Genomic DNA, 25550 nt, shown 5'->3' with positions numbered 1-25550 from the left:
TTCAGCTGGGTCATTATTTATGTATAGAAATGCTACTGATGTTTGTATGTTGATTTTGTATCCTGCAACTTACTGAATTCATTTATTAGTTCTAAAAATTTGTGTGTGTGTTTGTGTGTGTGTGTGTGCATGTGTAGAATCTTTAGAATTCTCTATATATAGGATCATATCATCTGTAAATAAAGATTATTTTACTTTCTCCTTTCCAATTTGGATGACTTTTATTTATTTTTCTTGTCTGATTGCTCTTGCTAGTACTTCCAAAACTATGTTGAATAGAAATAGCAAGAGTGGGCATCCCTGCCATGTACTAAATTGTGGAAAAGTTTTCAGTTGTCCCCAATTGATTATGATGTTAGCTGTGGGTTTCTTATAAACGACCTTTATTATGTTGAGAAACTTTCCTTCTATACCTAAAGTGTTAAGAGTTTTTGTTAAGAAAGAATGCTGAACTTTGTAAAATGCCTTTCCTGCACCAGTTGAGATGATCATGTGGTTTTTATCTTTCATTCTGTTTAGCCAGTCTTGCATGTCAGGGATAAATCCCACTTGGCCATGATTCATAATTTCTTTAATGTGTTGTTGAATTTGGTTTTCGTCAATATTTATCAGAGATATTGGCCTGTGGTTTTATTTTCTTACAATATGTTTGTCTGGCTTTAGGTATCAAGGTGATGCTGGCCTCACAAAATGTGTTTGGAAGTATTCCCTGTAGCTCTAATTTTTGGAAGAGTCTAAGAAGTGTTGGTAATAATTATTTGAATGTTTGATAAAATTCAGCCATGAAGCCATTTGGTCCTAGGCTTTTCTATTTTGGAAAGTTTTTAATCACATCTTCAATTTCTTTATTTGTTGTTGGAGTGTTCAAACTTTTTGTTTCTTCCCAATTCAATCTTGTTGGGTTAGTTTTTCTAGAAATTTATCCATTTCTTCTAGGTCCTCCAATTTGTTGGCATAAAATTGTTCATAATAATCCCTTATGACCATTTTTATTTCTGAGGTATCTATTGCAATGTCTCCACTTTCATTTCTGATTTTATTTCTTTGAGTCTGCTTTTTTTAGTGAATCTAGCTAAGAGTTTGTAGATTTTATTTTTTCAAAGAACCAACTTTTGATTTTATTTATATTTTCTATAGTTTTTCTATACTACATTTTATTTGCTTCTGTTCTGATCTTCATTATTTCCTTCCTTTTGCTCACTTTGGGTTTAGTTTGTTCTTTCTTTAGCTCCTTGGGGCATAATGTTAGTCTACTTATTTAGATCTTTTTCCTTTTTTAATGTAGGCATTTATTGCTATAAACTTCTCTCTTAGAACTGACTTTGCCGCATACTGTAGGTTTTGATACATTGTGTTTCCATTGTCATTAATCTCAAAATATTTTTTAATTTCCCTCTTGATTTCTTCTTTGACCCATTAGTTCATCATAAGCATGTTGTTTAATTTCCACATATTTGTAAATTTTCCAAGATTCCTCTTGTTATTGATTTTTAGCTTCACACCATTGTGGTTGGAAACAATACTAGACATGATTTCAATCTTTTTGAATTTTTAAGGTTTATTTTGTGGCCTAACATATGGTCTATCCTGGAGAATGTTCTATGTATGCTAGAGAAGAATGTATATTCTGCTGTTGTTGGATGAATGTAGGTCTGGTAGGTCCATTTGGTCTGAAGTATAGTTCAAATTTAGTGTTGTCTTGTTAATTTTTTTGTCTGGTTGATCTTTCCATTATTGCAAGTGGAGTACTGAAGTCCCCTATTATTGTTATATTGCTGTATATTTCTTCCTTCATGTCCACTAATATTTGCTTTACATATTTAAGTGCTTCAATGTTGGATGCATATATGTTTACAATTGTTATGTCCTCTTGATAAGATGAACTCTTTATCATTAAATCATGACCTTCTTTGTTTCTTGGAACAGCTTTAAGTCTGTTTTATCTGATATAAGTATAGGCATCCCTGCTCTCTTTTGGTAACTGTTTTCATGGAATATCTCCTTCTATCCCTTTACTTTCAATATATGCCTATTCTTAAAGTTTAAAAATGGGTCTCTTGTAGGCAGCATCTAGTTGGATCTTGTTGTTGATCCACTCAGCCATTCTATATCTTTTGATTGGAGAGTTTAACCCATGTACCAGCAACGTTATTATTGATGGAAAAAGACTTACTCCTGCCATTTTGCTAATTGTTTTCTGGTTACTTTGTAGATAATTTGTTCTCTTCTTCCTCTATTGTTGTCTACCTTTGTGGTTTGGTGGTTTAGTTTTCTGCTTTGTGGTTACAATATTGTTTTTTAAATGTTCAACATGAATACACTTTCTTGTTTGGATAACGTGTAAAACGTCTGCAAGGAGGGATAGATAATAAGTTTTCCCTTCAGAATGCACTGCTTTGCCTGGGATGAGGAATAATTTATAATGGTAACTGTTGCTGGTTAAAATTTGGCTCCTACCCACATTCATGTAAACTCAGTGTTCTAGATTAAAAGAGATTTAAGAGACTTGCCAAGCAAATGCATGACATCCTTAGATGTATCCTGATTTGAATAAAACAGCTATAAATAATAATATTTTGGGGATTATTGAAAAATTTGACTATAGATTAGTTTTCAGGTGATATTGGAGAATTAATGTTATTATTGTTAGGTATGTTAGCACAGTCATGCAGCAATGTGTCTTTCCTTTTTAGAGATGCATACAAAAATATTTGGGTGTGAAATGTTCTCATGCTATAATTTGCTTTAAAATTCTTCAGAAAAAAAGATAAGCAAAATAGAAAAACAAGATAATTTCTTGTTTTTCTTATTCTATTTCTTATTCTCCCTATTTTTTTGTGTGTTCAATTTTTAAAAGAAATTTACTCCATACATATATCCCACCCCCTCCACTAAGGACCCCCAAACTATAGATTGCTGTGAATATAAGAAAAAGTGAAACAATTCTATGATTTTGAGAGAAAGTCAACACTGTAGGAAAATGAGAGCCCAGGATTTGGGCTAAAAATCATTAATCTGACCCTGATCAACCCTGTGGCCTTCAGCAGTAACTCAGCCTCTCAGGCCTTTGATTTGTTCATGTGTAAAATGAGGGTCATTGTCATTTAGACAACGACCTTCAGGGTATGTTTTAATGTTAAAATTCAGAATCCTTCCATATCAGATAAGCATCAATTATTCAATAGTTTATGCTGAAGAGTACAGGGGACCAAGAGACCACCCAAATGGGTTCATGAGCCCATCATGCCACTTCTTCGTTGGATCTCTTTGGGCACCTCACTGAATTTTTCTGAGCTAGGTCCTCTGCACCTTGCTTGTCTATCATCAAAGGGTCACTGTGAGACTATAATAATATAAGAGGAAAGAAATCATGATTATTAAGGCATATGCTGAACCACATACCTCCATTGGCAACATTAAACTTCACTCCAAACTCTCCCCCTGGTCCTCCAGGGCAGTGGCTGGCTGTTAGAATGATTCCACCAGCTGCCTTGATCTTCCTGATGATGCAGGAGACTGCAGGTGTCGACAAGATGCCATTCTGTCCAATAATCAGTCGTCCAATCTAAACCATCCAAAAAAAAAAAAATCAATCCAGTTGCTTGGGATTAAAGGCATTTCAACAGGAAAGTGCCCCAGGCTCTGTTAACATACAACCAATCACTTGATAAAAGAAACAGAGTAGGCTTTAGATTAGGGGAGGCAGGGTAGGGGGAGCACTGACATTGTCTCTCCTGTCTAATGTCTCTAAGACCATTTGGTGCACCTGCATCTAGTAGTCAATTATTAACCTGTAAATAGGATATGCCTCATTGATCTTCAGTAGTTTGAAACATCTGCTTCTGATAATCGAGGGGTTAGCTTGAATCACACAAGAAGTTCTTAGTTTGCTACTGACTCAGAAACTATGCATGTGGACATGCTAGAGATTACAAGAAAAAAGAAATGGAGTGCTTCTCTGCTTCTTCTGCTTCCTGTAACTTAGAACAAGCTCAGAGAGCAAGGGGACTGATTTAGTACAACCTCATCATCTGTGGGCATATTTTAACTGTAATCTTCAGGAATGACTTTTCTCCTGAAAGTAGGAATTCTCTTTCTGCTGTTAAGTGACAGCATGTGCTGGAGACATTGGAGAAATTACCCAGTCATGCTAAGCAGAGATCTGGAGGTCATCCATGGATGCAGCCAGATTCTTTCTAGAGCTACAAAACTGACTTTCTAAAAAGTCAGCAACACAGCGCTGAAGAACATTTATTGCTACACCTTGTTTTAAAATTGGATTCAATATCATCCAATCTAGTAGTTCTCAATATTTCTACAAATAGAATCACTTACGAAGCTTTTTAAAACCCTAGTACTCAAACTGTATTCTAGACTGATTATATTGCAATCTCTGGGGTTGAGAGCCCAGCATTAGTAGTTTTAAAGCTCCACAGATAATTCCAATGTTCAGCCAAGCTCAGTAATAAAGCCCCCTTGTTACTCAAAGGGCTGGCAGCATGGGCATCACCTGCAAGCTTGATAGAAATGCAGAACCTCAGCTGGGCGTGGTGGCTCCACCTGAAATCCCAGCACTTTGGGAGGCTGAGGTGGGCAGATCACTTGAGGTCCAGAGTTCGAGACCAGCCTGGCCAAAGTGGTGAAACCCTATTTCTACTAAAAATACAAAAATTAGCTGAGCATGGTGGTGCACGCCTGTAGTCCCAGCTACTCCGGGGGCTGAGGTGGGAGAATTGCTTGAACCTGAGAGGCAGAGGTTGCAGTGAGCTAAGATGGCACCACTGCACTCCAGCCTGGGCTACAGAGTGAGACTCTGTCTGAAGGAAAGAAAGAAAGAAGAAAGAAAAAGAAAGAAAGAAAGAGAGAGAAAGAAAAAAAAGAAAGAGAAAGAAAGAAAAAAGAAAGAAAGAAATAGAAAAAGAAAGAAAGACATGCAGAACCTCAAGGCCCACCCAAGGCCTACCGAATAAGAACCTGTATTTTAATAAGATCCTCTCCTCTCTTCCCAGATAATTCATTTGATAAGTACTGATATAACCGACAAGCCAAAACAAACTTTAACATACAGTTCAACAACAAAGTTGCCCTGGCACCATCATTGCTAGAGGTCAGTCACTGGCCAAATATAACAATCAGCGAGATCAGGGGAAAAAAAGATACAGAAGAGATCAAAACACACACACACACACACACACACACACACACACACACACACACAGCTCAAAAGCAAAGTGGCCTTGGGATGATTTAGTATGGAAATCCACAAGATCCCCAGGCTACATATTTTCAAGTAGAGGAGACAGATTATAAACAAATAAGCAATAATAATAATAGTTACTAGTGAGGTACATATTAGGAAGGAATTAGACTGCTATAATAGAGAATAAAGGATGTCAATTTTAATAATAATATAATAATAATAGCTAAGGGAGCTTAGATTTTATTCTAAGTACAACCAGAATCCATTGAAAGGTTTTAAACAGTGGAAGTGACCTGATTGCATTTTTAAACATCATGGGCTGAGCAGCCCAAATGGTCCTATTAAAAAGTAAGTCACATCAAGTCACTAAAACATTCCAATAGCTTTCCTTGTCCCCCACCAACCCAAAACAAAGCCAAAGTCTTCATTGTAGTCTACAAGGCCCTACATAATCTGACCTCCATCATGTACCATTCTCCATCGCCCTCCCGCCCTCCTTCTTCTGTTCCAGCCACAACGGAACAGAACAGCTATTCCTCAAACATACCAAACATGATCCTGCCTCAGGGCCCTTGCATTTTCTTTTTCCTCTGCTTAGAATACTTGCCCAGATATTAACATACCTGCCCTCTACTGTCTTTTGGGTTTCTGTTTCAATGTAAGCTAATCAGAGATAGCACCCTTGACAGCCCTATATAATACTATAGCCAGAAGTCCCTAACTTTTCTATTGTTTCCTATTTCCTTCACCCTGCTATAATTTTCTGGATCACATATATTGCCTTTAGCATTTTCCATATTATTTATTTTCCCACTGTATGTAAAGCCCAAGGACTTTTTTTCACTGCTATATCCCAAGAACCTAAAATAAATCTGGCATGTGGTAAGTGTACAATAAATATTTGTTGAATTAATGAATGGAGAATAATGAACGTATGATGAATGGATTCTCTGGGAGAAATACCTTGAAGGGGGGCAAGAGCAGAAAGAGGAATATCAGATGGGAGACTCTTCGAGTCGAGTGTTGATAGAGTCTTGGACTAGGCTAGAGCCAACAGAAATGAAAATTAGTCATTTGGTTTGAGATACATTTTTGGAAGGAGGATGAACAGAATATGCAGGTGGACTGGAATATGGAAGGGAGGGGCTGTGGTAAATAGCCTCCAAAATGGCCCCAATGGTCCTTGCCTTTTGGCATTTGTGCCTTTTTGTGGTCCCCTCCCACACTGAACGATGCAGATCTGGGTAATCAGTATATATTGCAGAAGTGATTGTGTGTGACTTCCATGGTGAGGCCATAAATGGCATGGACACTTCTCCACTGCTCTCTTGGACAGCTTATTTTGGGAGAGACCAGCCGCCATGTCATGAAGACACTCAAGAAGCCCTGTGAAGAGGAAGCAAGGCCTGCCAACAACAGCCAGCACCAACTTTCCAGCCAAGGGACTGAGCCATCTCACAGTGGATCCTCCAGCCCCCACCAAGACTTCATATGACCAAACCAATACCAACATGTAACTGTGACCTCATGTGAGTCCCCAAGCCAGAATACCCATCTCCTGTCTCATAGAAATGATGGGAAATAATAAATATATGTGCTCACACATATTACCATCTAATTTTCTACATTATATGTTTATTTCCCCACTGTATATAAGATCCAAGGACTGTTTTTTTTTTCACTGCTATATTCCAAGAACCTAGAACAAATCTGGCATATGGTAAGTATACAATAAATATCTGTTGAATTAATTAATGGGAAAAAATAAATGAATGTTGAACGGCTGCTCTGGAAAAAATACCTTGAAGAGTGGCAGGAGCGGAAAGAGGAGGATCAGATGGGAGGCTAACAGCCAGCACCACCTTGCCAGCCAAGTGACTGAGCCATCTTGCAGTGGATCCTCCAGCCCCCATCAAGCCCCAACTAAGCCACTAAGTTTCATGGTAATTTCTTACACTGCAATAAATAACTAATACTGGACCAGTGAGAAAAGGAGTCAAGAATAATCTCAGCTTTCTACCTTTAATAACTTAATGGATAGTGGTGCTACTAATCAAGTCAGGAAAGAGAAAGGACAATAATTACACCTATAATATTACCCAAAGTCATGATAAATTATTTTCCATATGCTCTTGCTAAAATTTATGTAGTCATTCAACTCATTTTGTTGAGTATCTACCAAGAAACCGGCAATATGGAAGAACCTTCTGATATAGAACTGAATATAATTTAGTCACTGCCCTCAAGTAATAAGTCTGGAGAATCAAGAATCTGAAAAATGTTTGTAGCTTTTGTTCAAAATTTTCTCTCAGCCATTTAAAGGGAAAATTATGAAGATTGTATAGTGGTGACAGACTGGGATAGCAGTCCACAAAAACTTAGGAAGCCCTTCCATAGCACAGAGTCAATGCTGAGGAACAGCTGCCCAGCCAGGGGCTACATTTTCCAACCCACCCTTGCATCTAGGTGTGGCCACATGGCGCATTTGGACAATGGGTGATAAACTAGTATGAGAATGAGAACAGAAGTAATGTGTGTTTCTTCTAGGCTGAGGATATCAGAAAACAGACATATCATCTCTACACTGCTTATTTCTCTTTCTACAGATTCAGTACAGGTAATCATGTGGCTCTAGGCAATGCGAGAGTCACAAGAGGGAAGGAAACTGGGTCCCCATCCCATTTGGTAGACAAGAGTCTTTGCCCACCAGGGACATCCTCATTGGACTATGGTGTGAGTGAGAAATAACATTCTATTGTTTTTAAGGCAATAAAAATTGCCTACATTTCAGGTTTATTTATTACAACCACCCACATTTTCTTAAGCAGTAGTGAAAGAAACATAAATGATAGTTTAATGCCAAATCAAAAATGTCAAATGCAAAATTATTTTATGCTATTACAGTATAAAATTATGTCCACTTTGGGGCAAGGACTTAGAAAAATGCAGAAATAAACATGTAAAGTTATTAAATAGGAACGATTATAGATACATTTTCATCTTATTAAATTTCAGTTATTTTTGAAAAGGTAATATACATTCTGTTTAAGAAGGTTAAAGTGAGTAATTACACTTGAATAAAGTTTCAACCTGAAATACTTTAGTTATAATTAGAGAATTAACAGAAGATTAAATTCTAGATATCTGGAAATTTTGCCTATGTGAGATCTGCTCATTAACCCATCAATACCAGAGAGAAGAGGTATTGCTGGACATGGTCCTATCATCTGGGGGATAAGTACTGGAGGAGATGTGAAAGAGAGGGTGATGGGGCTTCTAAGGTAAGACGTGGAAAATTGTGAAGATATTTGTGTCCCTTATGGACACTCACCAAATGGTGACCTAGGCAGAGGAGGATTTTAATAATAGGATGACCAGTTCTGTGGATGTCAATGAGTGGCTTTCCCCCAGCCATTCCTGTCATTGTCCAATGGGCTCATGAGCCAAGTGGCTGATATGGTTTAGATGTTTGTCTCCTCCAAATCTCATATTGAAATGTAATCCTCAGTGTTAGCGGTGGGGCCCAGTGAGAGGTGTTTGGATCATGGGGGCGAGTCCCTCATGAATGATTTAGCACCATGCCCTTGATGATAAGTGTGTTCTCGCTCTGAGTTTACATGAGATCTGCTTGTTTAAAAGTATGTGGCACCTTCTCTTTTGTTCTCTTGCTCCCACTCTTGCTGTGTGATATGCCTGCTCCCACTTTGTCATCCGCCATGTGTAAAAGCTCCTGAGGCCTCACCAGAAGCCAAGGAGATGCCGGCACCAGGCTTGTACAGCCTTCAGAACCATGAGCTAAGGAAACTTCTTTTCTTTGTAAATTACCCAGCCTCAGGTATTTCTTTATAGCAATGCAAGAATGCTGTAATACCATGGCCGTGATGGCAGGGATGAAGGCTATGCATGGGCTTAACAACATGGACATTCACTCACCAAGGCTGACCTGGCTATGGCCACTGCAGAGTGCCTACTCTACCAGCAGCAGGGACCAACACTGAGTCTCCTTATGGTACCATTCCCCAAATGATCAGCCAGCTACCTGGTGGTAGATTGGTTAATTTGGGCCACTTCCATCATGGAAGGTGCAGCACTTTGTACTTACTAGAATAGACACAAAGAAGAGGAGATATGAAGACAGATGCAAAGATTGGAGTGATGCAGCCACACCCGGGAAGCCAGGGAATGTATTCTGCTGCCAGAAGCTGGAAGAGGCAGGGAACAGATTCTCCCTAGAGCATCTACAGAGTGTGGCCATGCCGATACCTTGATTTTGACTTCCGGCCTCCAGAACTGTGAGAGAATAAATTTCTGTGATTTTAAACCACCAAATATGTGGTAATTTGTTATGGGAGTCCTAGGAAATGAATACAAGGTTTGTATTAGCTTTACAAGGCTGCTATAACAAATTGCCATAAACTTGGTGGCTAAAAGCAATTAAAATTTATTCCCTTATAGTTCTGGAGGCCAGAAGTTCAAAATCAAGGTGTCAGTGGGGGTCTGCCTCATCGAAAGGCTCTAGGGGAGGATCCTCCCTTGCCTCTTCCAGTTTCTGTTGCCTCCACATATTTCCGAGCTTGTGTTCACATCACTCCAGTCTCTGCCTCTGTTTTCACGTCTTCTTCTCTGTGTGTCTATGTCTTCTCTTCTGTTCACCCTCTCTCTACCAATTAGCTCAGGATAAATGCCATCAGAAAAGGTATGGCTTTCAAGATCTAGTCATTGATAAAAAGAAATATAACTTTTGAAAGCCCTTTTGTATAAAGAAAAAGCACTCAACTTGAAGTTAAAAGGCATAGGTATGAGTCTTGACTCTATCCCCTGACATAGGATCAATCATTTAACTTCTCTGAGGCTCTGCATCTTTATCTGAAAAGCCAAGAAAGAAGAGGGTTGTTAAAATCCACCGAAGATCAGATTCTATAAACAAAAACTCTTTGTTAAATTAACCATAACACAAATTATTCTATTGTCTTCCCCAAATCCCACAACCCCCTCCAACATTTAAAATTCATCTTTAGATAGCAGATTATCCCTTAAAGTACCATTTTACTCTCTGAAAAAGTCCTAGAAATACTACCCTCTGTCAATGCAGCAGACCGCTACCTTGCAAGGAAAAGATGGTCTACTTACATAATTATCCTTAGTTATGTTTACAGCATTGAAGCAGGCAATATCTGACTTTCATTCCTGAGTGAAATCCAGACCACAGCCCAGGGAGGACCAAGCCATGGCATTCTGTTGCTCCCCGCTGAACGTCCCACACCATAGGGTCTGGCTTTGTCTGGAAGAAGGGCAACCTCACCCAGTCCTCCAGAAGGTGCACACACCCAAGTGGATGCTACTGCCATTAAGGGGCATTTCCTTCAACTCCCACGCAGAAAAGGGGGCAAAGTGGACCCTAGTCCACTGTCACTCACACACGTACAGATCCCAGGGTCCACACAGATACAGATCCCAGGGTCCACATCTATCACATATATGAACATTATCACACAGACCCCTGCAGACACATCTGTGAGGCATATGCATTCCCAAACACACAGACAGACTCATGATAAATTTGTTCCTACCCAGCCATGACTTCTAAATGCTTGGGGAAACCAAGACATAGTAGAAAGGAGTGTGCAATTATCATTTCCCATGATGCCGTTACTTAAGAACTCTTTGTGTCCGTCCTTCTAATGGCACCAATGCCTCCCATCAAGCCTTAAACCTCACCTAAATTATGTCATTGGGCTTTTTCATCCATAAATGAGCATACCAGGTGCCAAGGGAATCAATATGCCCTTTCACATGCTTTAGACCCGTGTCCAAAGAAAGATAAAATGTTATTCTATAAAAGCTTTCTCCCAGCATTTCTATTCCTTTACATTTTGTGCCATATACAACTATGGTTTTTTAATGATCTTATTTCTGACAGCTGTTTTTCTTCAGAACATCAACAGCTTCTTTCCTAAATTAGTTTTAGTATGAGTTCCATTTCTAATTAGCTCAAATTAAAGTCCTAGAGAGCAGCGAGGTAATATTTAAACCCTCAGGCTAAAATTTCGGAGTAGGTGCAGACTGTTGACTCTAAATGAGTTTTTCCTGTGACATAACACGCATGAAAGCAGGATTTCTTTCATGTGTGCAATGTCTTAAATCAGACTTACCCTTTGTGATTCTCTTTTAGCTTTAAATGTCATTTAAGAAAAAAAAAAGGAAAATTAAGCATGACATTCCCCAATATCCTCTGCGCACTGTGTTATAATCCCTATCACTCCCCAAGTGAATTGGAGAAAGTGAAGACACAATGAACAGAAACTTCCCTGATGCTTCACAGAGGAAGTGTTCTCCAGGACCACACAGCCTCCACCATGTCCATCTATGAAGGGCTGTGGCAAGCCATATACACAAAGATGCCTGTTTCCTGTCTTCTCGGTTAAAAACAAAAACAAAACACTGGAAGGAACCCCAAAGCCAAGCTGCCATGGGTTGCAGAGTGCCAGCCCTTAAGTAGTGTTGTCCATGGGTAAACAGGTGATGGATAAGGGCAATTTCAAGAAATAACAAACTCGAGGCATGAATGTGGTTATCCAAACATCAAGGGACTCCTTCATTTGCATTTGGATAATTGTGCAGTTATATGATTTGTTACATGGAGACCAGATGGAAGTAAGAGAGCTCATCCTCAACTTCCTGTACCTCTGGAAGTCTTTACACACATGCTGGAGAGATAGATGAGAGTTCATTAGCATCAAACCACCATGGATTTCATAATCAATTCCTAATATCTGAATAAGTGCCGAAAAGTCACAGGCATCTAGAAGTGTGGCCCAAGTCCTGTTCTTCAATCGGCCCACCCATTTCTCAAGATTTCATTGAGAAGATCAAGAAATCTAATCTTCCTTGGATGCAAAATGGAGGTGGTGAAAATTGGAAGTATGTCCTTCCTGGTAATGAGGCAATTTCAGTACATAGGAAGTGCTCTGAAATCTTTAAGGTATACAGTCTGACTCACTAGAACAAGAAAGGGCCCCACTTGTTGCCATTTTATGAGGTGACCACCCCAGCTGGATAAGAGCTACAAGTGTCCATTGGGTCTACCTGGGTGTGGGTCAAGAAAGCAGAGTTGAGTGCCCTGAGGTAAGCTGAGATTTTGGTGTTCAATGGGAAAGAATGTAAGAATTGACTTTGCCACCTACTGCCTGGGTGACTGCGCAAGATCCCAAATCCCTATGTATCTCGATTTTGTTATCTAAAAGATCACATGATGGAGGATGCAAGCAAGTAACACAGCCAAGACCCAGTTTACAGTGTCTAGTACCTAACAGACTCTTGACACGTTTCACTTGCCCTTGAGTCAATCTTTCCATGTCACTGAATATTCTTCCACAACATGATTTTAATGGATATAGTCGTCCATTGTTTAAATGTACCATTATTGACCAATGTAAAAATGTTCTTTTACCTCAAATTTTTATATGTAAAACAAAAACATGTTTGAGGACTAAACCCAAGACAGGAGGATGGCTTGAAGCCAGGAGCTCAAGAGCAGGCTGGGCAATACAGCAAGACCTCATCTCTACAAAAAAATAAGAAAAATTAGCTGGCCATGGTGGCGTGCGCCTGTAGTCCCAGCTTCTTGGGAAGCTGACGTGGGAGGATCCACTGAGCCCAGGAGTTTAAGGCTGTGGTGAGCTTGGATAACGACTGCACTCCAGCCTGGATGACAGAACAAGAACGTGTTTCAAAAAAGAAAAAAGAAAAAAAAAACCTAAAAACTAAAAACTGGATGTAGTTTGCTAATAACTAAACAGCAAATTAATTGTAACATGCTTACATATCAACGATATCTTTCTTCTTTAATCATAAACCTGCTCACTAAGAAGCTGCTGAAGTCCATGGTAGTGACAGGTACATGTCTGCATCCTTGTCCTGACCTGCATCTTCTTTGATTGTCCCCATCTGTGTCTCCGACTGGCACTGCCGAACCGGCTTGCTACCTGATCAATGTTGTACTGAACCGGACTGCTAACTGATCAATGTTGTTGAGCTCACTGCACAAAGCTGTTCTTACAAGGTAGATTTCTGCCTGGAATAGTCATACTTACACTGTTTATATTCCTTACTCCTGACCCATCCAACGCAGCACAAGTTCTATTTATTGCCATAGAAACATAGGTCATTTGGAAACACCTCTTTCATTTCTATGGAATGTTCAAACATTTCTGACATTTTGGACTCTGTTCTAGCCTCTTATTAAATATATCCAGAAAAGAGACAAAGCTTTATGGGGGGGCTATATGCACACATATGCTATAGAATAAACTATCTAAATGCTTAAAAATATTTTCCATCTGGCACCGCACCTTAATAGGTAGACAGAAATTAAGTATGTGTATATCTATCTGTATAGATACGTATAAATATATATCCCCAAAACAAAAACTCATTCTCTTACTTATACATAGGTAGAATATAGGTGAATATACATATACATTTATAGGTAGAACAAAAAAACCCCTCAGCCTCTTTAGGGCCTGTGTTTTCTCTGAGTAATTGTCATAATTAATTAAAATACATGTGTATGCCTTTTTAGATAAATTCCATCAGACCAGTTTCTGTCTGGTTGGAAAATAATAACTGCCTATTTGCTAAGTGCCCCTGCCCCCATACTATGTTCCAGTGAACTAAAGACCTCTGGCAATCATAGATTTACAGCTCAGCAAGATTAAACAATTTATTGTTATTTATGACATCCAAGCTGGATCTTCTGTATTATATTCCACATTAGCATCTATCACTTTACATTTGGGAGATCCTGTCCAAAAAAAGATTATGCCTCCTAACCAAACATTCAGCAGGGCTGCAGGAACAGGACCCCTGAACAAACATCCTGCCAAAGTACTTTAAAGCACCGTGAGCTCCCACAGCTGTGCATTTTCAGACGACTCAGCAGATTAGCGTGGAGTCTCTTAGCCTCTGCTTGGTCTGTTCCTTTCAGTAATCTCTCACATGGCCCAGTCCATTCGGTTTGAAAATCCTCATGAAATGAGCAGATTAAGATCTGGCTTCAGTAGAGGGCCATGGGGTGGGCATGGAGGGGAGAGGGTTTGCTCTTAACACAGCCTGAGCCTCAGAAAGGTTTCAGATGGAAAAGCAGGGCACTGACTCAGCTCATCCTTAACAGGAGATAATGCACAGACCACACCAAAAAAGTCCTTTATGTTGTGTGAAAGTCTATGCCGGAGCAGCTGCTGCCACCTCATGTACTGTGATAGAGTGTGCATGTGTGTGTTTGTGTGTGCATGAGTGTGAGTACGCACACAAATGTGTGCTGGGAGGGGGAGGAGCTCACACCTTCAACAGTCGCCACCTCAGCCTTAGCTAGCAGCATGGAGAAATGCCAAAAGTCAAGAGGAAGCTGCACCAAAGCAACTGTGATCACCACATCAGCAGGCGCTTTCTGGTTAGTAAAGCTGCTGGGACAAAAACACACATGATCTCGTCCTTCTTTTATTTTAATCAGAGCAAAATATTTTTATAATAATTGTGTTATATGAATAAATAATTCATAATACTGTAACCCATGATCACATTCAATCCTCCCAACAACCCTAGAAGATATGTAGACAAGTATTATTACTTTCCCTATTTTTATAAATGAGGAAATAAACCCCAGGAGGCTAGGCGACTTCCTCACGGTCATATAAGTTGCAAACAGTAGTATCATGATTCAAATCCAAAGCTTCTCCTTTTGTCTTTATCATTTTAATTTTGAAGGTAATGCATATGCATGTATGATCTTTTAAATCCAGAGATGTATATGGAATAGATAGGAAAAGGGACTCTCCTTCCCCATTATACACCCCCTCCACCCAAGCTATATCCACTGTTGACTAGAGTATGTCCTTTCAATCCTATTTTCTATGCCTACATTGTATACAGAAAAGCAGGATTACGTTACACACAATATTCCAGTCATTGCTGTTTTTCACCAACAAGCTATCATTCACATCTTTTTCATACTACATATAAATTTATATCCTTTATTTTAGTGGTGTATATTGTGCAGTTGTGTCATGAATTATGTACCTGTTCTCTGTTGAACATATAGATTTTTTCTGAGTTTTTCCTTAGCAAAATGCTGCAGTGAGTACCCTTGTACATAGATGTTTGTACATTTGTTCTAGAAAAATCTACAGTAAAGATTCTTAGATTAAGAGATTCCCAGGTTATTAGAAAACTACTCTATTAATTTAGATATATACTTCCAAATTGCCTGACCAAAAAGTTATGTCAATTTAACTTCTATGAACAGTATACAAACATGACAATTTTCCATCACCTACACCAACTCTGGGTAATTTCATCTTTTTTACAAGTTGATGGATTGTTTTAATTTATATTTCTCTGGTTATTAATAAGGTTGGCCACCTGTTCATGTGTTATTATTGATGATATTTGTATTGAATTGTTTGAATTTTCTTGATTTGGAAAACCTTTTTACATGTCATAGATATTAAATATTTGTTGTAAAACTCTCCTTCCAGTATTTTGTATGTGTTTGGTCAAGTAGAATAAACTCTTGTCCTCTCATTTCAGATTCCTTTCTCTTTCTATTAGAAATCCCTAAATGTAAAACTACATATTGATAGCTAAAAACCAGGATGTTTACTAGAGAAAAAGAATACAAAGGCAATAATTAAATATTATATTTATACAAAATACCTACTAGTACAAACTTAAAAAGAGAAAGTAAAAGTCAAATGCTTCTACGACTTCAGACTAAGAAAAAGAACTTTTGAGGTTGAATGTTCCTGAAATTTTTCTTTTCATACAACTACGGACATGACTTCAAAAGTTGATGTTACTAAAAATGTAAGACATGTAAGATATTTGAAGACTCAGAGAAGGTGGATTTTCATTTTAACAAGTCGCATATATATTCTAGATATCCTCTTATTCATAACTAAGAGAGTCAAATCAGATGAAAGAATCTAAAAATTTCCCTTTGACTGTGTTAAGTAGAAGTAGTAGAGGCATATTGGCCAAATCTTGAGTGTTTGCAAATTGACTCTTAAGGCTATAGGCTGGCACAGGTCATTGAAGCCCTAGCTTTTTATCTTTAATTTTAAAATCCCCAAACAATTTATACTAATTTTTCTTGTCCATTATTTCCAAATAATCTTGTTTAAATGTTATTACAGTGCTTGCTCATGTTACTGTTTTCTAACAGAAGGGTATCTGGGGCCTTAAAACTGAGAGGGTTAGGATTAATGATTCCAATACCTATGCTTGGACATCTCCAAAAGTGGGTTCCAACTTCTTGTCCTCAAGTCTGTATAGAAACTAGCAAACTTCCAGAGTTCACAAAAGGCTCAAAGAGAACAGATGTTTTATAGAAAATTCTTAGAGCAAGTTTCACACATAATGTTGCTGATGTGTGTCTGCATTTTCAATAAACATCACTATGCTTTATCACAAGATTTAATAAAGCAGCTTAGTTAAAAATGCCATCTGGGTCTCTGGACACATTAAACAAAGCTTAAAATAACCACCCCAGCAACTGGGAGGACCCAGCTGTTCTCATAATCTGTCCCACTCCTTTTACTTCCCCATAAAAAGAGTGAATGAAGACCACAGACTAAAAGCATCCAGAATGAACTGACACAAACAGGGAGATAGATGGAGCCAAGGGCTCCTGTAAGTTTGCTATTGCTCACATAATAGATTTGCTAATTCCACAACCTGGGGATGGTGATTCAGAAAGGGAAGCAGAAAGAGGGAAGAGAGAATCATAGAAGGGCTCATTCAAGTCTTCTAATGTATCACAAACCTGTCCTCCCTAATGTCTGGATCATAGCAGCCCATTCCATTCACCTATTCTGTAGTGAACTCCAGTAGAAAATACAAAGCCATCACCACCCAGTTCTTTCTCCCTTCTAGAGATGAGATATTAGCCACCCAATCCCAGATTCTCAGATCCATTCCAGGAAAGAAGCCCTAGGTATTGAAGCACAGATTTCCCTCCCTCCCTTCTTTCTTCCACCCCAAGATTTGTTCCCCAGATAGTTCTAGTAAATGCAAAACCAAGTATATTCTCATTCTTTAGAGCAACCAGCTTTTCATGGCCAACTGGAATCAAATACAACCTGCACAAACATCTATCTGGAGGACACTCCCAAGGCTCCTACTGAGCCAGCCTTCTGCATACCACTGCATTTCAGCTTCCTAGTTCACAAGACACTGAGACATTCTGGAATTCTGCAAGGTGCACTGTGTGTTAATATCATTGCTGCTCATCATGTGGCCAATAAAGGGCATGACTAGTCAACAAATAAATTTTCTCTTGGCTAAAACTTGCAACAAAACTGTAAGCTGTTTACCAAGGGGCCCACTACAGGTTATATTCAATACATACAGTCAAATCATAATTATCTGAGATATATTCAGTTGACCATACACCTTTATATTTCAGTAAAAGGTCTTTACATTTCCCAGTGCTATCGATGTTACAAAGTGCTTTCATATGCAGTGCTTCATCTGATTTCCAGGATAATTAAATGATCCTGTCATACCTGATTTTTAGATGAGGAAACAAGTGGTTTCTGGGTATTTCAAGAGGCTAACGCATCTGCCCTCCAACTTGTATGTGAAAACCAAAAACAAAATTCCAAGGCCCCTCAACCATCTGAATGGACTTTGACTCTTTTGGTCAATATATGGCAGAGCTAGGAAAAGAAGGTGAGTCTTCCAGCTGCTGATACAGGGTTTTTTCTGCCATACTCCATTACCTCCAAGGCTAAAGCCAAAGAGGGTGTGGTTATCACATGAAAAAATCTGGTTTGGATTTCCCAAATGTGTATGTAGTATTTGGCGATTTACCTTAATTTAACCTACAGTTCTTTTGGGTTGTAACAGTCTGACTCCATTTTTGAAAACAAAACAAAATCGATTTTAAATGCTGAATTATAGATCTTTGCTGTCCAGTATGGTAGCTACTAACCACTTATGGTTATTTGCATTTCTATTTTAATTAATTAAAATTAAGTAAAATGCAAAATTCAGTTCATCAGTTGCTCTAGCCACATTTCAAGTGTTCAGTAGTCACATATGGCTAGTGGCTGGGACAATGCAGATTACAGAACAGTTCCATCATCAAAGAAACTTCTATTGAACAGTGCTATTATATAATGTCATCTCCAGAGAAAGAAGACTTTAGAAAAAGTCAGAAACGGCCGGGCGCAGTGGCTCACACGTGTAATCCCAGCACTTTGGGAGGCCAAGGCAGGCAGATCCCTTGAGGTCAGGAGTTCAAGACCAGCCTGGCCGACATGGTGAAACCCCGTCTCTAGTAAAAATACAAAAAATTAGCTAGGCGTGGTGGTGCATGCCTGTAACCCCAGCTACTCAGGAGGCTGAGTTGGGAGAATCACTGGAACCCAGGAGGCGGAAGTTGTAGTGAGCCAAGATTGTGCCACTGCACTCTAGCCTGGGTGACAGAGCAAGACTCCATCTCAAAAAAAAAAAAAAAAGAAAAAGAAAAAGTCAGAAACATCTTGAGGCAGGCACAGTGCTATCATCTGTCCAATATTGAAGATGATTTAAGAATAAGAAAGAAGAAGAGAACAAAGAAGAGAAAAAGAAATTGCCTTAGGTGTACCCACCCAGAAAACGACAAAGGCATTCCTGTAGTCATTGTGTTGTATTTTAGCTCTTAAACTTTTTAAGATATTAGAATAATTTGACACATAGAAGATCTAAACCACTGAAGAGGCTCTGAAGCAGATAAAAGTAGAAAGAAAATAAAAAACTAGTTACAAACTAAGCTTAACCACAATTCGTTTAAACGATACTATTTACTCTTCACATGATTGGTTTTTCTTTTGCTTTATAGTATGACATAGTTTATATCTTTAAAGGGGAATTAAAATATTTCTGGGAATTTTTAAATGTAAGTTCACATAGCCACATAAAAACTACAGAAACAGATAAAACCTATCTTCTCATTTATTCCCTAATCCATTCAAATTAAGTATAAAAATCCAAGCAGCCACAGTGATATTCAAAAAAGCAAAAGTGAGACAAAACAAAATTCATTTGTCACCTGTGGAGGTAGTTAACTCACCAAATCTTCACTCCAAACACCAGTAATTTTTAAAAGACAGAAATAAACATATGTTCTGCCTTCCCGGAAGGAACTATGTTTCAGGGTAGCCAAATAACCCAGTTGTGAAGAAAATGGTCTGCTTATAGAAAAATGCCAGCTAAAACATGTAGATAGAATTAGAGAATTAGAAATTCACCATTTTGAAACCCCTAATGAAATAATCAACTCAAGCAAGGATCATTAATAAATGCTGAAACAATCAAGTAAATATTGATACAGAATATAACTGAATATACACATGGTACAAAGTTCACATCACAGACTACTGGCTTGACCCAAGGGGGAATATAACAGAGGAGATAGGCAGTGATCGCCCTAATCTTGCGATCATCTCACCATCACTAATGATGGGATGTGAATACACATTATTGCCTATGAAATAGTCTTTAAAAAAAGAAGTTGAACCTGAATCTAACTAAACCTTGCAATGGGCTGAACGTGTATGTCTTCCCAAAATTAATATGTTGACATCCTAACCCCAAAGGTGCTGGTATTAAAAGGTGGGGCCTTTAGGGGGTCATTAGATCATAAGGACAGAGACCTCATATTTGGAATTAGTGCCCTTATAAAAGAGGCCCCAGAGAGCTAGCTAGTCTCTCCCACTATGTGAGGGCCCAGCAAGAAGGCCAATCTATGAACCAGAAAGTTGGTCTTAACTAGATATCAAAACCACATGCTCCTTGATCTTAAACTTGCTAGTCTCTAGAACTGTGAGAAATAAATTTCTGTTCTTTATAAGTCATCCAGTTTTTGGTATTTTGTTATAGCAGGCCTAAAAGCCTTTAGAACTAACTTCCAGTTAACCAGGAAAAAACAGAGTGAAAAGTTAAATGACACCATAAAAAGCAACCAGAAAATTCCAGAAGGGGAAATATTCTGCAGGACCACTGACTAGTTTTTCAACAAGTCAATTTCATTAAATAAATACATAAACAAAGAGTGAGGGTATTTTCCAGGTTAAAAAAGTCTTGAGCTAAATAATCAAATGCAATGTGTGTCCCTTGATTAGAAGAAACTAATTTGAACAAACCAGCCACAAAAGATATTTCAGGGAGACCAAGCTGGAAGGATCACTTGAGGCCAGGAGTTTGAGACCAGCCTGGGCAATGTAGTAAGACCTCCATCTCTACAAAAACAATAAATTAGCTGGGCATGGTGGTGTGCACCTATAGTCCTAGCTACTCAGGAAGCTGAGGCAGGAAGATCACTTGAGCCCAGGAGTTTGAGGCTGCAATGAGCTATGATTGTTTCACTGCACTTCAGGCTGTGTGAAAGAGCAAGACTTCGTCTCAAAAAATAAAAGGACATTTCATAATAATTAAGGAAATCTGAATGTGGACTGGGTAATAAATGATATAAAAAAACCATTTTTTATTTTGTTTGAAAAGATGATTTTGTAACTATACAGGAAAATGTTCTTATTTTTTAGAAATCTGTACTAAAGAATTTAGGGGTAAAATATCATTTTCTTTAATATACTTTCAAACACAAGCAAAAAATAATCATGACACAAATATAGCAAAATGTTTACAATCTATGTTCTATGTTTGCCTATGAGTGCCATTAATCTCATCTCTCTGCTTTTCTGAAAGTTTGAAAATTTCAAAGTTTTATAATAAATTTTTTACATCCCATAATTTTATAATAAATTTTTTAAAGTTTGAAGCAAATCAACAACTATAGCTTCAAAAATATCCTGACCCACAATAAACATTGAACAGGGTATATTTCTCCCATTTCCTAAAAGAGTTGGCCCAGGAAGGAGTATGAGAGCTGCCATAGCTCTCCCAAGGCTCATTATTCTCCATCGCTCCATGGGAAATCCCAAAATAAATTTTTTAAAAAGTTGTTTAAATTTATAATGTTTTTGATTCTATAATAATTTTATAATAAAATAATTTTATAATGTTTTTGATTTTATATTTTTAATTTATAAAAATTTTTATACATGTTTATGTTTGAAATGTCTATTTCAAACTTTATGAGATATTAAAATATAAGTAATATAGTTCATCATTTTAGAAATGCCATGTTTTTCTTCTCCAGCAATTACATAATCAAAGAGTAACTGTAGTTTTTCCTAGAACATTGCTTTGTAGGCTGGGCATGGTGGTTCATGACACTTTAGGAGGCCAAGGCAGGCAGATCTCTTGAGATCAGGAGTTTGAGACTAGACTGGGCAACACAGAGAAACCCTATGAGTAGTAAAAACACAAAAATCAGCTGTGCATAGTGGCATGCACCTATAGCCCCAGCTACTCAGGAGGCTGAGATGGGAAGATCACCTGAATCTGGGGAGGTCAAGGCTACAGTGAGCCAAGACTGTGCCATTGCACTCCAGCCTGGGCAACAAAGTGAGACCCAGTCTCAAAAAAAATGAAATTTAATTTAAAAAAAGAAAATTGCTTTGTAAAATTAACTTTTTCAATCAAAACCAAGATTTTTCAGATATAGAGAATGCAGCCCACTGGTTAGATTTGTCAGTTCAAAGAGAATAAATTCTAGTTTTCTATTTTTCTAGCCTGCTTATGATTATCCAATAGGATATCAAAAAAGACCAAAGCCTTTGGGATCCAAGTTCAGTATTCCTGAGTCTAATTCAGGATGCCAAATCAGGAGACAAGCACGTTCTCATCAATTTTCAATCATTCAAGACCAATTTTGCTTAAAATTATCCAGTTCTTTTAGACCACCTTTCTCCTGAAGCCAGCCTTATGGCTATTCACTTCACTTTAGCATAAGCCCCCAAGAAGGTGAACAAAATGAGGAAAAGATTGGTTAAAGTTGGCTGTTTGAAATTCTGAAACATGTCCACCATTCCCTTCACCCATGCCCACCCCTCTTAGAAGTAGTACTTTCAGATTATTTAAGAGTCGACGCTTCTATGTGGATTTTAATTTGTCATCTGTCCTTTATAACAGCTAGTAGGTTTAATTTGACTATATTTTAAGCATATATTGACCTATGCTAATTATCTGTTAAAATAAATTCCACTCTTAGAGTTAATAAAGTGTGTTTGTCATAGAAGACCCATTGAAGTAAGAAGCTGAGGAGTCCTTATGGTAAAGTGGGACAAGAAATAATAAGACATAATAATTTTCCCATGCAAATCAACAACTGTAGCTTCAAAAATATCCTGACCCACAACAAGTATTGGACAGGCCATGTTTCTCTCACTCCCTAAAAAATTGGCTCGGGAAGAAGTATGAGAGCTCCCATAGCTCTCCCAAGGCTCGTTATTCTCCATCACTCCACAGGAACAGCCTGTCAGAGAAGAGTGAAAGACCATTTGTCAACCTGTCTTCAACTCCCTGATTCTAGCCAAACTTCATCAATCCCAAGTGAGGAGACAGAGAGAAATCAAACCCCATATATCCAGCAACATTGTCTACTGGAGTCAAAAATCACAATTCCACTACCCACCCCAACACCAATGGCCCTGTTTCTCCCAATTGCTTTTTATTATGTTTTTAAAAAAATCCTCTTTCCCCATCCCTGCAACACCGAGAAGGAGGAATTATAGTAGATAAATATGAAGCATGGAGATCCTTTAAAAATGTTTTTAATAATAAATGAGAAAACGAAAAGGAGAGGGTTGGGAAGGAAGGAGGGAATTCAAATGCCAGGGAATTGTTCAGTTTCGCTTTTAAAGATGTTAACACTCATTTATACATCTGCAAGACACTTTCCTTAAAGAAAAGTTCTATGAGTGTGGGTCTGGTTGCATGAATAAGGATAAAATTACTTTTTTAGACGATGTTTCCCACATATAATTCAGAGACCCCTGAAATTAGGTATCCCTCTTGTAGATGTCCTTGAGATGCTGCTGGACCTGGGAAAGAGGAAACTGGGATATGGGTCTATGCCAAAAGGTGCTTCTAGTTATAGGACAGAGAGGAAAGGGGCAGAGGGAGAAAAACCCGAAGTCTGAGAATCTGGATTGCAGAAGACTACGGAGGTCGTGGGAGAAGGGAGAGAAAACAAGGATGAAAACCGAAAGGGGAAGAGGCATGAAATGTTGTCAAATGCCAAAAGGCATTTGGAGAGAAGTTGGGAATTGCATTAAGAAAACCACTGCAAATCTCATTTCAGACCATTTAGAGGTATGCCCCCTGGGAACTGCGAGCTCAGGCTGCTTAGCATCAAACAAATTGATCCACTCCATCTCTACCCTAATTAAATAAATCATTCAGTAATTCCACTGGGTTAAAGAACCAAAATATTAAAAACCTTCAGGGCCTACTCTTGCCAAATATGTCAGGGATCGTGTGTGTGTGTGTGTGTGTGTGTGTGTGTGTGTGTATGTGTGTTCTGAGACACCACTACTGTTAAATAGGCAGAGCTAAGACTTAGGGGACTGGCAGATTATTGCAAAAAGGGCACGGGGCAGAGGGACTATGTTGTGAGCCTGCGAAAGGAGTTTGTGTGGGGACTGTGGGCAGTGAACGCGTTGGGAACAATATGGAAAACTGGGAGCTGCCTTGGAATCTACAGGGCCGGGCAAGAGAATGTCTGAAAGAAAAATGAGCAGGTGCGGGATGTGCGCAGAGTCGGAGAAGAGTCCAGGGCGCCCGGAGTGGCTCCAGGAACGACGGAAACCCCTCAAGGCTTTTGGGGGCGGTGGGTACTAATAGAACCCAGTGTCCGGGGTGCGCCGGGGAGGCTGCGAGCGCGGCGGGAGTGGGGCGCTGGAGGGTGAGGACGCGGGAGTGAGGTAGCAAAGCCGGGTCCGGCAGGGGCCTCCCAGCTGGGCCCGGAGGCAGCAGGGGGACAAGGGCTAGGAGAGGGCATGGCAGCGGCGCGGCAGGAAGCGAGGGGCATCCGGACACTCACCCCGTTGGCCGCGGCCATCTGCACCACGATCTCGATGGCCGTCCTGCTAAAGTACCTGCCGTCGCTGCCCACCACCATGGTGCAGCCCTGACGGTCGCGCAGGTCGATGGACGACAGCACGCTCTGGATAAAGTTGGGCAGGTAGTTGCGCTGGCCCTCGAAGAGGCCGGTGGGTCGCCGCAGACCCCCGCCGCCGGCCGGCCGCTGGTCCTCGTAGGGCGCGGTGGGCACTGTCAGCACCGGGATGGGGCTCCCCTCCATGGCGCCTCCTGGCCGGTCCTGCTGCGGCTCCCGGAGCCGGAGGGAATCTGCAGCCTGCCGGGGGCCTCCACCAGCCTGCCTGCGCGCCGGGACTCCGCCTCGCGCCCGGGCCCCCTCTCCAGCAGGTCGGCGCCCTGCGCCCTGCACCCGCCCGCCTGGGGACCGCCCGCCCCTCCTCTCCGCGCGGCCGCTCGCTGACTCTCTCGGCAGAGATTGCTTCTGCCTTCCTGTAAAGTTTTCTCCCGCCCACCTTCTCCGCTGCCAGACCACCCGAGCTGCCCTCAGTTTCTCCCCAAGTTGGACTCACTTTCGGGGTGTCCCAAAAGCCTGATTCCAGGGCCTGCTAGCCCGACCCCGGTGACGCCTCCACCCGCGCCTGGCCCCAGCCTTCACCCGCGATCGCCGCCCTCCGGGGCACACCCTCCGCCAGAAAACAGCCGGCGGGCGGCGAGACTTTGGGCAGAGTCCGGGTTCCTCTCCGGCGCCCGGCCCGTCTCCCTGTCTCCCTGGGAGTGCGCAGCCTACACGCACCAGTTTCTCTTTAGAACAAGGACGGGGAGGGATTTGGGAGGGGGCTGAAACCTTTTGCCATCAGCGAACAGCCTCAGCCAAAAATAACCCTGGAAAGGCGAGCTAAGAATGGTTATCTCCTGCCAGCGCTGAAATCGGAGGCTGGGCGCTGCGTGTGGGGTGTGTGTGTGTGTGTGTGTGTGTGTGTGTACCCTCCCACCCCGACCATTTGTTGAAGGGAATCACCACTGTCAGACTTCAATCCAACAGGACCCACTCGAGCCATCCACACTTTCCCCAGCCTTCTCCAAAACAGCACACTTTCCGGTATGGACAATTCTTTTTTTTTTTTTTTTTTCACTTGTTTGTTTGTTGTGGTGGTTGCAACAGCAGCAACACAGACAACACATATTTCCCTATTCTTCTCGCCCTTCTCACCCTCCCTACCCAGCTCCTGCCTTAGAAACAGGCTTTCCTGCACTGTATCTGTCCACACTGTCTGAACTCTTCCTTGAATTAATCATTTTCAATAGGAGGGGGCTAAATCCCTTATTAATGCCCTACCAGGAGTGAATGAATAAAGCCAAGTTA

At 40.1% G+C, this 25550-nt stretch overlaps 1 protein-coding gene across 1 annotated transcript in view; it reads right to left on the bottom strand.

Annotated features, from left to right (window-relative positions):
- The window catches only part of PGM5 (phosphoglucomutase 5), a 177546-nt gene extending 152519 nt beyond the window's left edge, over nucleotides 1-25027 (bottom strand). Inside the window, exons 1-2 of the mRNA XM_054658169.2 lie at nucleotides 24189-25027; nucleotides 3403-3565 (exon numbers count right to left, since the gene is read on the bottom strand). Of these exons, the coding sequence (XP_054514144.1) occupies nucleotides 3403-3565; nucleotides 24189-24449 (424 nt within the window). The 5' untranslated portion in view covers nucleotides 24450-25027. The remainder of the gene's footprint in view (nucleotides 1-3402; nucleotides 3566-24188) is intronic.
- Between the last annotated feature and the right edge of the window lie 523 nt (nucleotides 25028-25550).

Source organism: Pan troglodytes, chromosome 11, assembly GCF_028858775.2.
Source record: "Pan troglodytes isolate AG18354 chromosome 11, NHGRI_mPanTro3-v2.0_pri, whole genome shotgun sequence".
Lineage (NCBI taxonomy): Eukaryota > Metazoa > Chordata > Mammalia > Primates > Hominidae > Pan > Pan troglodytes.
Note: the sequence above shows the minus strand (reverse complement) of the source record. Positions and strands in the feature narration are given on the sequence as shown.